This window comes from Triturus cristatus, chromosome 12 (assembly GCF_964204655.1).
Source record: "Triturus cristatus chromosome 12, aTriCri1.1, whole genome shotgun sequence".
NCBI classification, from domain to species: Eukaryota; Metazoa; Chordata; class Amphibia; order Caudata; family Salamandridae; genus Triturus; species Triturus cristatus.
In genome coordinates this window covers 240,322,639-240,336,605 of record NC_140595.1, presented here as the reverse complement: position 1 = coordinate 240,336,605, position 13,967 = coordinate 240,322,639, and the positions used below count along the sequence as shown (strand labels likewise).

Genomic DNA, 13,967 nt, shown 5'->3' with positions numbered 1-13,967 from the left:
GCTTTAGATCTGATGTCACTTCCTGTAAAGTCGTGGCTTGTGATGCCACTTTCTATGATGTCAAATCCTGTGATGCCATGTGTGATGTCAATTCCTGTGATGCCATGTGTGATGTCACGCGCCGTGATGTCGTGCGTCTTGATGTAACTTGCATACTGCCTAACTAGCTTAGTCCCTCCATCTTTTTTTTCGGACTTGTGCCCTGATTGCACTGAAATTTTGAAAATGTCACACATAGCAATCTGAAACCTTGGCAGCTATGTGTAGTCCATTTTCTGTTTGAGTGAAATGTCTCGTTTCTGGCTTTAAAATTCTGGTTGCTCTATCAACAAAAGGCACACAGCAAGCTTAACAGCACTTCACAATCCCTAATATATATTGGGTATTGTGAAAGCACACTTCGTGCTGAGTGCCTTCTGTTAATAGTGTGCAGCAGAGAGTGTGCCTTTTTGAGAGTGTTCATGTTAATTTGCAGCTCCAGACTTGCTTACGCTTGGGGCTGCATTTAACATAAAAACTTTCAAAAAGGCACACAAACTGCGGCGCTCAGTGAAGAAAAGGCAGGCAGCAAGCCCAACTGCACCACATGTGCTTTCACAATCAATAATACATATTAGTGATTGTGAAAGCACACTTGTGCTGTTAGGCTTCCTGCCTGCCTTTTGTTAATTGAGCGTGGTAAATTGCGTGCCTTTTTGAAAGTTTTCATGTTAATTGCAGCTCCCTACATGCTTACACAAGGGGCTGCATTTAACATGAAAACGTTCAAAAAGGCACATAAACTGCTGCGCTCTGTTAAGAAAAGGCAGGCAGCAAGCTTAACAGCACGACGTGTGCTTTCACAATCACTCATATATGTTAATGATTGTGAAAGCACACGTTGTGCTTTTAGACTTGCTGCATGACTTTTCTTGATGGATCGCAGAGGGGGGCAATTGTCTGCTTTGCTTCAAATATTCATGTTAATCGCAGCTCCCATTATGCTTCTACAGGGCGCTGCGATTAACATGAATACTTGCCTCTGGTGGTGTGCGCGCTTCAAAAAGGTCACTGCGCGCTCAGATTCAACAGGTGCGCGGGCGTACAGGCGCGCAGCTTAAAGAGAACAGTGCCCAGAACACATTATCCCGCCATATAATCCATCAAAGCCCCCCAAACTTGTAGGCCCATCTTTCTTTTTCTAAGTCCTTTAACAGAATATAAACTATATTCCATATTAAAAATATTAAGCAGCTTGGCCCGCCACATTTCAAAAGAAGGCACCTCTTGTCGCAGCCAGAAGGAAGCTATTGATATCTGTGCCACCGCCGTGGCCAAAAAGATTAAATATTGAAATGTATACATTGGTTTCCCCTGGTGCAGTTCCTACTAAGGAGTTTAGAGAGGTGCATACATAAAACACATGAAGAATATCTGCATTATCCGCTCCACACCGAAAACATTTTCCATCATTATGGCCCCTGACTTCATCATCTTGGCAGGAGTATGGTACAGATTAAATAGCATCTTATAATGTTGACTTTTTAAATTAGCTGCCATTAGGATCCTCCCGGACAAATCAATCTATTTCTCCAAAGAGATTGTGGGATTTCTCAGCCAGATTCCCCATTTAATATTGTACTTCTCTAAATCGTCTATTTTACCCTCTAACAGTATTTTGTATATTGAGCCAATTTTACCCTGTTAAATAGCCTCTACAATTTTATAAGCTGTAGTACTAATTGGATGTTTTCCTAAAAAGTCCCTTAATTGCAGAAACTTAAAAAATTGGTTTGTAGATAAATGATATTTATCCACCAACTCTGAAAATGAATATAATATCCCAACCACCAAATACAAATCGCCGAGTCGAATAATGCCCTTCAACCTCCAGATGACAGCCACATGATCCCAGAAGATCGATGGTAGCAATCCAGTGGCATCCGTAGGTGTATAAACAGAGTACGGGAATCTTAAAACTTCTCCGAACCGCGTTCCAGATTTTAAACACAGCATTTAACACTTTAAAGCGGGTTCTTTTAAAATAGCTGCCATCCAACCTCTTAAACAAAAAATGCTTCACCTCAGGGCTCAAAATCATCTGGTAGATTGAGGGAGCATCAGCTGCATTGCTTACCTCTTCCCCAGTCAACAAAATACGCACATTACCAAAATACAAGCATAATAATAAAAGCAAAATCGGGTACGACCACCCTCCTCTTTCTCGAGAGAGGGTCATAAACCGAGCATCTCTTCGCGGTTTCCCTGGAGCTCACATATACCTGGCACATACTGATTGTAGGTGTTTGTTTACCTGATACCTCCAAAGGCACTGCCCTAAAGAAATACATAACCCTAGGCAGAACATTCATCTTCAATACATTGGCTCTGCCTACTAATGAGAGATGCACATTTTCCCACCTCTCGAGTGACCGTTTTACTCCCGCAATAATCTAACCCCAATTGACCTCCTGCCGCCTGCCATGATTTAATTTTAAAACAAAAAAATGTTTTGGACGAGCTGCTCTTGGTGTGTGTGGCCCCATTGTAAAAGTGTAAGGGCGCAGAGCGTTCTATAAATACCAAAAGAAAAATGCGGCCCCAATTGCTAAAGCTGCTGTCCCATCAGTGGTCTTTACCGTAATTAGACAAAGAGTTCTCTGGAAGGGCCAATGCAAACAATAGGGTACGGACACAAGTAAAAGGTCCAGTCCTGATGGGAGGTTACAAAATAAGACAGGGAGGTACTAAGGCAGTACTAATAATATTATTAGATCAAAAACTAAATTTTACAAAGGGCAGTCACAACAGCCAATAGAAAAGATGGGCGAAGAGTGGGCGGAGCTTCAAGTCCATTCCCTAATACAGCATGCCTCGCAGAGCAGCGCATGCGCTGCCCAGGCTCAACTTAAAAACTATGTTCTTTACAACTGTATAATTAAAAATGATATTCACAACAACGATATTCCTAACTATATTATTTACTTGAAGATTCAATATTCTTGATGACAATATTTCTGCATCGCAATATTTTGGATCACAAATATTTTTTTCTCTCTAGTTCTGTCTCTATATTTACTACTCCGTATTTTGTCCAAATACCATCTCATCTTTAAAGACACGGTTGGAGGCACCCAAAGCTCCTTTTCCTAGTACAAAAGTGCATCACTCTTGTTTCATAGCGCAAATATATAAAGGCATCAGATGGGGTGGCTTTTCCCTTGCATGCCTTCTGTTGCATTGTTGCCCAGTGAGCCGTCCACTTGTGTATGACACTCTCGCTCTTTCTTTTTCAGACTTTGAAGCCAAGCGAGTACAGTCATGTATGATTTTCAACAAGCGTGATGCCCTGTCTGTACAGCTGGAGGCTGGCGAGGAAGATGAGATCAAAGGGCCTTTGGTGAGCAGTGCACTGCTAAAACTCCTCTGTTGGAAATTTGTTGTTTCTGCAGTGTCACCTTACAGGCTACAGAACTTTGTACACTGTACCCCTGCTAACCAGTGGTTAAGTGCTTGTACTCCTCCTTTCAACATGGTAAAATGTATATACTTCTGATTGACGTATTTAACTTGCCTATAAGTCCCTAGTATTTGGTACCAAGCTGTACCCAGGGCCTAAAAGTTAAATGTCACAAGTGGACTGCAAGAACAGTTCTGGGTTTGACTTAATGGCAGCAAGGCCAAGTCGATAAGTAAGTACCAAGTAGAGTGCCAATGCTGCACGAGGCTTTTGCCTGCTCTTAGTTTAACTGTGAGTTGAATTAAACAATCACATAGTGGACTCCTTTTTCAGTCAGGTTTAATCAAAGAGGTAACTCAATTACATCATATTTTTCTTTTTAGATTTTTAACAATTCATGATCTCTTCATAAAAAAACCACACCGTGTTTTGAACAGTAATTTTGTGACACAATATATATACACAGATTTATAAGATTTCGACACCTTCCTAAATACAATTTTAAACAAAACGACATTCAACTCTTCAACATTCATACCCATACACACCCATTCATATTCTTCAATAAATATCCAAAACTAAGTGAGCACTGTGTCAACTGACACGTGAAGGCCATCCAGAAAGGTTTTTTTGAACTTTCGTTGCCTATACTCTTTCTTTTTAGAAAAAAGGTTTTTAAGATGATCGATTGGCCTTTGTTCGTAAGGTCTACGCGTTTCGGAACCCGTATCTTGCTGGGAACCTCATCAGGACCAATGTACTGCAACTTCGATGCAATCAATGCCTCACAGGGGATGTGTTTGCCTCGAACTGTTGAGCCCGAATTTATTTTGAAGTGTGCGTCAAGGTGCCAAATCTCGGGGGTCTTTGTTCGTTTTTATCCGACTCCTCGGTGTGACTGGTAGTCTAGATACCGGCCGTTTGTTTTCAAAAATGGCTCCAAAGTTTGCCGGTTGTATTCGTCCCACTTAATGTGACGAATTTCCCGCGTCTCGTTGGGGTTCTATGACTTCGCTGCTCTGCATTCGTCACATTAAGTGGGACGAATACAACCGGCAAACTTTGGAGCCATTTTTGAAAACAAACGGCCGGTATCTAGACTACCAGTCACACCGAGGAGTCGGATAAAAACGAACAAAGACCCCCGAGATTTGGCACCTTGACGCACACTTCAAAATAAATTCGGGCTCAACAGTTCGAGGCAAACACATCCCCTGTGAGGCATTGATTGCATCGAAGTTGCAGTACATTGGTCCTGATGAGGTTCCCAGCAAGATACGGGTTCCGAAACGCGTAGACCTTACGAACAAAGGCCAATCGATCATCTTAAAAACCTTTTTTCTAAAAAGAAAGAGTATAGGCAACGAAAGTTCAAAAAAACCTTTCTGGATGGCCTTCACGTGTCAGTTGACACAGTGCTCACTTAGTTTTGGATATTTATTGAAGAATATGAATGGGTGTGTATGGGTATGAATGTTGAAGAGTTGAATGTCGTTTTGTTTAAAATTGTATTTAGGAAGGTGTCGAAATCTTATAAATTTGTGTATATATATTGTGTCACAAAATTACTGTTCAAAACACGGTGTGGTCTTTTTATGAAGAGATCATGAATTGTTAAAAATCTAAAAAGAAAAATATGATGTAATTGAGTTACCTCTTTGATTAAACCTGACTGAAAAAGGAGTCCACTATGTGATTGTTTAATTCAACTCACAGTTAAACTAAGAGCAGGCAAAAGCCTCGTGCAGCATTGGCACTCTACTTGGTACTTACAAGTGGACTGCAGCACCTATTGTGCCACCCAATGCAGTGACGGGACAAACATAACTTCAGGCCTGCCATGTATAGTATAGTGGAATGGGTTTTAACTGCAAGTTCATTCATGTCAAAATAACCCCTTTAGACAGGCCTAAATCTTCCTTTTGAATATTAGCAAGTCATCCCTTAGTAGGCTTACTGCATTATGGCAGTACAACATGTGAATGGTTAACGTTAAACATGTCCTTACAGTGAAAATGCCCTCAAAGCTATTTTCACTGTAGCAGGTTTAGCTGTTCCACAGGAAAGCAATGGGATGAAGTATTACGTTTAATAAATGTTATCTGTGCCTAGAAAGTGACTAGATAAATATTTCAAGGACTCTTCATAATAGTTAATCTAAATCAATTCTAATGATAAAGTCAAACTATTACAGAGAAGAAACTTTATAGCAAAGTTACTTTTTTGCCTGCCTAAAGCTTCTAAGACCTTTTCAGTGCCTTCCAATTCCACTGCCACCTGGCAGCGTATGGTTCTCCTGTGGTGAGGTATGAACTGCCCCCAGGAGCAATCAATAGGCTGACCTAAATAGGCAGAGATGACCCATCTGAACCTGATAGAGTATGCAGGGGATGCTGGGAGGATCGCCTTTGACATTAGTGTCAAGTCCTGCTTGAATGTCACTTCTGTCTGACAAGTCTGCTGAGAATTTTTATATGACATTTGGGGCATGCTTGAAAGAGATCTCCCCATCACAGGCAAATGTTAGCTGACACTTGGGCAGAGCCCTTCATTTGTACCGCCAGTCTGTCTGTGCACCAGACCATTGGGACTCTTTCACATTGCTGTGCCGCAGCTTGTTTGAGATGTCTGCTGGGTTTACCTATAACATTTGGGGGGCACTTCAAAGGAGGAAAAGAGAATGCCAAAACACCTTGTGAGTATCCACTGTCTGGGTCCCAAAAATAAAGCTTTGATTTTACCAGACATCTGTTGGGGGTGCACAGACTGCCTAAAATTGGATTTTAGTGGTAGATATGGGAGAAACCGGGGTTACTATAACACACTCCCCACACCACCCCCAGCTCTCGGAGCCCAAGTTCAGTGTTGCTGAAGAGTTTTGCCCAGAGTGGTTAGGGTTAGCCCCAGGAACCTTTACCCCTTTGGTTATGGTGTCTCCAGGGATCGCAGTGCTCCAAGAAACTTACTTTGGTCCCGACTCACATACCAGCTTTTCTGCCAAGTGGGCTGCGCACAGAAGCTTCACAACCTACTCGACATATGTAGGGGCACCACCATTATTATTTGCAGAACTGTACCATATGTCCCAGGCGGCTCCCTCAACAACCCACAAGGTCTCTCTAGATTGATGTGGGGGAGGTTAGCATGTGAATCAGTCACCCTGGTTAATTTCCATGGACCCAATGTCGACGATTCCCATTTTGTTGACAAACTGGGTGGAGGGTTATTGTAGACATAGGCTCCACAGACATAATTTGGGGCGGTGACTTTAACACTAACCTGAACCCAGTGCTGGCTAGATCCCACCCCCAGGCACATCACTACACATGCACCAATCAACACATACACAATATTATGACAGAGCACCAGTTGATAGACGCTTGGCGATCAATTCATCCCCCAGAGAAAGAGGGCACTTTTTATTCTACTGTGTCCTCGAATTAGTCGTGGTTCATATCCCATGGGCTGAGCACATGGTTGAGTGATGCGATGCACCTGGCGCCTACCTATTCAGACCACCCTTCTGTTCTGTTTAGGCAGAGACCCCCGACTGTTCCCTCCCCTTATGTTCTGTTATGTTATGCGATTTTGTAACGCGCAACAGCTGCCCCAGCAAACTGCACTGCCTCTGACAATGAGGGGGCCCACAACAGAGGAAAGAGGTACGTTTTGATTGCTGTACGGAATGCCAAATAATTCTTCAAGCTGCGGATGGAAATAGGGAGCCTGTTCCAGAGTCTAGATGCCAGTGTGCGGAAGGAACGCCCCCCCAGCGCGTACCCTCCTCACCCGGGGAATAACCACCAGATGCTGCCCCATCGACCGAAGTTGACGGGAAGGGGTGTAAGGTGTGCAAGAAAATTGCCCAAAATACCTGGGGCAGAGGAGTTCAAGATTTTTAAAGAGATGCAAAGGGACTTAAACTCTATCCGTTTGGCCACAGGCAACCAGTGGAGCCGACGGATAGCACCTGACACAGAGCAAATCCTAGGCAGGCCAAGGAGAGTTTTGGCCGCAGCATTCTGCACCCTTTGCAGTCTCAAGATTTCAGTCTTGTTGGACCCCAGATAGAGTGAGCTGGCATAGTCCAGTCTCGCCAGAATGGAAGCCTGAACAATAACCTGCCTAATAGAGGGGTCAAAAAACCCCAACAGCGGTTTAAATCCCTGCAGTATGCCAAAACAGGTCCCGCCACCTTCTTAGTTTGGGTCTGGAAGCTGAGGGCAGAGTCTACCCAGACACCCAGGTTTTTACTACCTGTTTAGGGGCAGGTGCATGCCCCAAAGTCGCAGGCCACCAGTGCTCGCTCCATAGCTCAGAGTCTTTCCCTACCAGCAAGCCCTTGGACTTGCTGGTGTTGAGCTGGAGACAGTTGGCGGTCATCCACTCCGCAATAGCCTCAAGGTCACTCCGGAACTTGCAAGCGTCCCGCATGGAGTCATCCGAGAGTGCTACTACCAACTGTGTGTCATCTACATATGATATTGCCGTGAGCCCTCTGCTCTTAGCCACCTCTGCTAACGGTTGTACATACAGGTTGAAGAGGGTTGGGCTCAAGGCTGAGCCTAGCGGCACCCCCTGCTTGATAGTATTGACTCTAGAGGCAAAAGGGGGGACAGCTACCTGGAAGGTCCTCTCCGCAAGAAAAGAGGCAAACCAATATAGGGCCATATCCACAATGCCCACCTCCTCCAAGCGTTGCAGCAGAATCCGGTGGGACATCGTGTCGAGCGCCACACTAAGGTCTAGTAAAATCAGTGCCGAGGTACGACCCTTGTCTAGAGCCCACCTCAGATGTTTGGTCACAGCTAGGAGAGCGGATTCTGTGATGTGACCAGGACGGAAACCATTCTGGGAAGGTCCAGTATTATATTCACCGCCAGATAGCCCATCATGATGGAATTGATATAGGCTTCAGAGATCTTGGAGACCCAGGGCAAGAGGGAGATTGGGCAGAAACTCTCTGGTTTGGCTGTGTCGAGATTAGGTTTCTTTAACAAGGGGACCACCCTGGCTTGCTTCCATGAGCTGGGGACGACTGCCGTATAGAAAGACCGATTAATCACCTGGCACAGAGGTGTAAGGAGCACTGGTAGGACTTTCATAAATTGGTCAGGCTTAAGGGAATCGGAGTGAGAGCCCGACTTAACCTTGCTACAGAGCACAGCTAGCTCCTCTTGGTATATCGGTGGGAAAGCGGCCAAAGTATGTAAAGGAGGAGGCCTAGGCATAAGATCAGGGCATTGGCGCTGTTTGGGGGAAGACTTCTAGATCTTATCCACCTTCTCCACAATGAAGGAGGCGAGAGCCTCACATTGCTCATCTGACGATATCCAGGTCACATTGAAGGCCGTCGATGTTTTAAGAGCTTTTAGTATCGAGAAGATACTTTTGGAGGGATTAATATTGCTTCAGATCTCATCCGCATAGTAGGTTGCCCGTTCAGTGTGAATAGCTCTATGATTAGGGTCTTAGTTCCTTCTACAGGCTTTCTCCAACCTTTTGCACGCGTTACGCAGGGAGGTAAGCTTCGCATTATACCAGGGACTGGATTTGGTGTTGCAGCTTTTAGACCACTTTACAGGGATGAGAGAGTCCAGAGCACGGAGGATCCAATCCGACAGTGATCTATCTGCCATATCGGCATCATCTGGAATGCTAGGCATGGTTGTGGAGAGAAGGTCTTGAAATTTGCCGATGTTAAGTTTATGACAAGGGCATCTAAGTGACGACTTCAGAGACGGCCTCCTCGCATGCACTACCCCCGAAAGTGTCATAGTTATTAAATAGTGATCAGATCAGCACATCGGAGAGGGGGTATGGACCGTCAAGAGAGAGAGGTTGGAAAAAACTGGGTCCAGTAAATGGCCTGCAGAGTTTGTGGGACCTTGCACCAGTTGAGATAGCAGACATGCCGCAAGGTCGGCCAAGAAGTTGCCTATATCAGTGTCCTGAGGGCTGTCCAAATGCAGATTCAAGCCACTGATAATGCTAAAGTTGGCTGCCCTCATGGCTAAAGGACTTAGCCTCAATGATTGCAGCCCTGAACTCTTTGGAGGACCCTGGGGGGCGGTAGATCAATAGGCCTGTCATGGTATAACTAACATTAAATGAAATTGCGAAACGCGTGGATCCGCACCCGACCAGGGACTCCCTAACAAAGGTGCAGGGATAGCAAGATTTAAGAATAACTGCTATACCACCCCCTCTAGACTCTCTAATACTGAAACCCGAGGGAAGCGCCAGACATGGTTTGGCCACCATATCAGCCGACAGCCATGTCTCAGTTAAGAACATAGGACATAGACCCAGAACTGGAGAACTTAGTAGTGTTTCTCGATGCCACCAAGGCGTTCGACTCCCTAGAGTGGGATTTTTTGTTTGTGGTGCTTCGAAGGTTGGGCTTTCCCCCCTCCTTTCTACCCTGGATTGCACTAATACATTGTGAGCCGGGGGTGAGAACGCAAATCAATGGGAATTGCTCTCTGCACTTGCCTGTTTTACATGACACCAGGCAGGGGTGCCTACTGTCACTCCTATTTGCACTGGCAATGGACCCCCTCACAGCCAAACTCAGACAGCATAATCTGCAAGATGCTATATGCTATCCCACAGGCACGTTCTGGTGTCATACGCAGATGATATCGCGCTATATGTCAGAGATCCCAAGGTTAGTCTTGATGGCATTCTACAGGAGTTATTTGCTTTGGTGGGTTATCAGGCGTCCATATCAACTGGGAGAAATCTCATGTTATTCCTCTCACCCCTGCTACTTAGCAATGCGATCTAGATTTTCTGTTGGCATGGTGTGAGTCAGAGCTTAAGTACCTGGGAGTGATAGTCACTAGAGATAAAAATGAATTATTACTGCAGGTGAGTTACGGAACCGCTCTGACTGCAGTCACAGACTCCATCACATGTTGGATTTTCCTCCCTCACTTGCTTGCAGACCGCATCTTTCTCTCATGAAAATGATTACCCTACCAAAATTGCTTTATCTATTTCTTAACATCTCTTAATCACAGGGTCGTTTTTTCTTTAAAGGCCTCAAAACACAGCTCATCAGACTTCCGTGGGGTAGGGAAACAACCCAGACTTAAGTGGGAGATACTTGCAAGAGAGGGGTTTGAGGCTCCGGATAGGTAGCTGTATTAGCTGCTTATTGGTTCCGTCCGCCCCCTTTCATGCCCCACATGGCTATAGAACAGGGATACATGGCCCCTATCCCCAGAAATGCATTCCTGGAAGCGGGGACCTCCACTGCGGAAGGGACATCTTCTACAGTTGCCAAACATCTGCCGCATGGGCCAGGCTGGCAGCGTGCCTACAGAAGCCATTACTCTATTCCCTGCTAATTCCTTTGCCCTGTCACCCCTACTCCCGGTTATACATGAGACGGCATGCCAGAACATGCTTCATACTTTAAGATAAATGTTTGGGGAGATTTGTACGCTAAGATGTTATTCATTAAACGGGAGGATTTCTTTTCAGACAGGTCACCCACTCCTCTGAAGGTGTTCCTATATATCAGACTGCGTCATAATGTGAAGGCAGCCACTCCAGCCTTTCTGAGCGAGCGCCCCCCACCCTTAATACCCTACACATCTTGCTGCAGGCCACAACCCTCAAACATATAGTCTCTATATTATATCACCAAGCACAGCTAGAACATGCAGAGTTACCTGGGACTTCACGTCTTGGCTGGGACAGAGACACCACTCACTGATAATCAATGACTCTACTGCTGCCAACAGACTGGCCGCATCACAGCTAGCAGCAGACTTTGCATTATTCACTTCAAATTCCTACACTGACTTTATTACACCCCTGCTAGAATGCACAAAAATAATGTATGACCAGATGACAGATGTGCAAGATGCTGGGCGCTTGGGACTGAGTTCCTCCACCTGGCATGGGAATGCAAGACGATTGAGTATTGGAGGGAAGATTTTGATGCCCTGACATAGATGGTGGGTGCTCCTCTCTTCTTCGTCCCTCATCGCTTTGCTGGGTTACACAGAGAATGTCGAGGTCTCGATCAGGCGGTTTGTATCACTGGGCCTGCTATTGGCTAAGCGCAAGATTGCGTATCGTTGGGGAAGGGGACATGCCTCTAAAAGGAAAAATAGGTTGCAAGACCTTCCATATTGCATGGATCACATAACCACCTATGAGGAGTTGTTGCCCCTGGGCTCTCGACGCAGGATATGTGGGACCCACTGCAGTCCTACCTTTTAGGACACCCCGCACCTCGGTTGAGGGGCCTGACCCTGTGCTGTTTCCACAGTAGGCGTCTTGAGGATGCTGCCTTGTTCCTCGGAGTTAGTGAGGAGGGGATTCACTCCAGGGTAATACTTGCTTCTTTCCCACCTTGCTCCACATGGCCATTGCTTGTATTAAGCGATATCTATAGTTGGGAACGCTTAGATGTCGTTCGGACCTACATACATTGTAGAATTACGCCTTCACATGCTGAAATGGTTGGAACTGAGCACGGCTACTATATCATAATCAAGCGACACATCTACATGTAACTTTTTTCCTTTGTGACTGTGAAAATGCACACAGTTTATGTTGGTTTGAAGTTACATGTCGAACATTGTGATTGCTTGAAATGCTCAGTGAAAAAGGCAATAAAGACAATAAAAAAAAAACAATAAAGTTTGTGTTAAAATAAAAAGATACAAGAGTCCTGCAACTGCCCAGTGGCATCTGAACTTAGACTGCACCCTCCTGTTGGCTTCTGTCTGCCGCCCTGTGTGTCTTGAAGGCCTCCCCTATGGTCCTTAGAAGTGTTTTACTCTGGTGGATTGGGACGGAAGGGACTAGATTCAGGGGTAAAATCTTTTATCAGGATAAGCCTGGTTAGTGTATCGGATCCACAGTCAATCGCGATCAGCAGCAAATTGCGCATAGGTCCTCTTTTACCGCAATGATTGGCACTTTGTGCTTCTTGTAGTTATATCCTCTTAAAACTTAAAAAAAATCTTATTTCCATTTCCTCTTATCGGGTTTTGTCATTTGATGTCATTCTGCTTAAAAAATGTTGGTCTCCTTTTCTAATTTGTTTTTTTATTTTTTTATTGTTTTGCATTTTGACTTTGTTACTTTTTTAGTACTGCTTCAATACTTTGCCTCCTAGTCTTAGTTAAACCTGTCTGTTCTGTGCCTTTGCTACCAGGGAGTTGAGCTCAGGTTTAATTAGTGACTTTAGTAGTTCATCCTGACAATGATTGGGATTATTACTTGAGGTGGGTACTTACACCCTCAACTAATAACCCAATTTCTTACACCCTGTCTATGTTTAAGCACCCCTAACAGTAGCATCTGGCTTCACGGTGTGCAGTTCATAGTTTTCTGTCAGGCTATGCTTTAGTGTTGAGAAACGCCATGTACAAACTCAAGTGACAGGTTGGTGTTGCAGATATTTACATCCAGGATTAGTGTTCATCCTTTTGAAAAAGTGTCACCTCCTCATTCTTTCATTCACCCTTAACCACTATACATGTTCACTCCTACCATAGCCATTCAGCTGACTCAATTCATATTAATTGTGAGGGACTTGTAGAACTGAAACTCTACCTGCACCACCCCTCTGAAATGCTCCTTATTTTATTTTATTTTTCATATATATGCTTAGGCTGACATCCACCCTGTGGATCGGGACAGCAGTAAGCCTGAGTCTGTTTGGGTGGTGGGCAAAATGCTGGCGAAATGCCTTCGGGCGCACACTAAGAGGGCCCACATAGCTGACATCCAGCTCCCTGGTGGTGAGAGGGCCATCACAGAAAGGGCCAAGCGCGAGGCCTTCCTGGCCTACTACTCCGCCCTTTACACGGCTGACGAGCCGCCCCAAAACCAGATCGATGATATCCTGAGACACTGCCCATGGACCCCACTTCACCCCCATCACGCCAACCACCTGGAGGAACCCCTCACTGCGGAGGAGCTGGGGGCAGCATTAAAGGATCTCCCTCTTGGGAAGTTGCTGGGACCGGATGGCCTTCCATTGGCCTTCTATCGCTTGTTTCAGGCGCAACTCCAGCCCCACCTCCTGTAGCTGTTCAACTATTTCTCCGACACGGACGGGCCAACGCCCTCCATGAGTATGGTAGAAATAGCCCTTGTCCCCAAGCCGGGGAAGGACCCCACGTTGTGCGCATCCTACCGCCCCATAGTCCTTTTGAACTCTGATCTCAGAATCTATACCAAAATGTTGGTCAAGCGCCTTGACCCCCACATGCCTGGCCTGTTAGAGCCTGACCAGGTGGGCTTCATCCGGAACCGACAAGGAGTGGACAATGTGCGTAGAATTGCACACCTTGTGGGGAAGGCGCAGCACTGGAACATACCAGCGTGCCTCCTCTCGCTCGTCGCGGAGAAAGTGTTCGATCGGGTTGACTGTTCCTTCCTCCGAGCAGTGCTGCAGATAATTGGACTGGGCCTGACTATGATAGCTAGAATCATGGCCCCCTATCTCTCTCCGCAGGCCCGGGTGTGGGTCAATGGACAGCTTACAGACCCTTTC

At 45.5% G+C, this 13,967-nt stretch overlaps 1 protein-coding gene across 1 annotated transcript in view; it reads left to right on the top strand.

The window, feature by feature from the left end:
- The window catches only part of POLR1H (RNA polymerase I subunit H), a 308,557-nt gene that overhangs the window by 143,359 nt on the left and 151,231 nt on the right, over positions 1-13,967 (top strand). Inside the window, exon 3 of the mRNA XM_085639860.1 lies at positions 3,276-3,379. Coding sequence (XP_085495986.1) covers positions 3,276-3,379 — 104 coding nt within the window. The remainder of the gene's footprint in view (positions 1-3,275; positions 3,380-13,967) is intronic.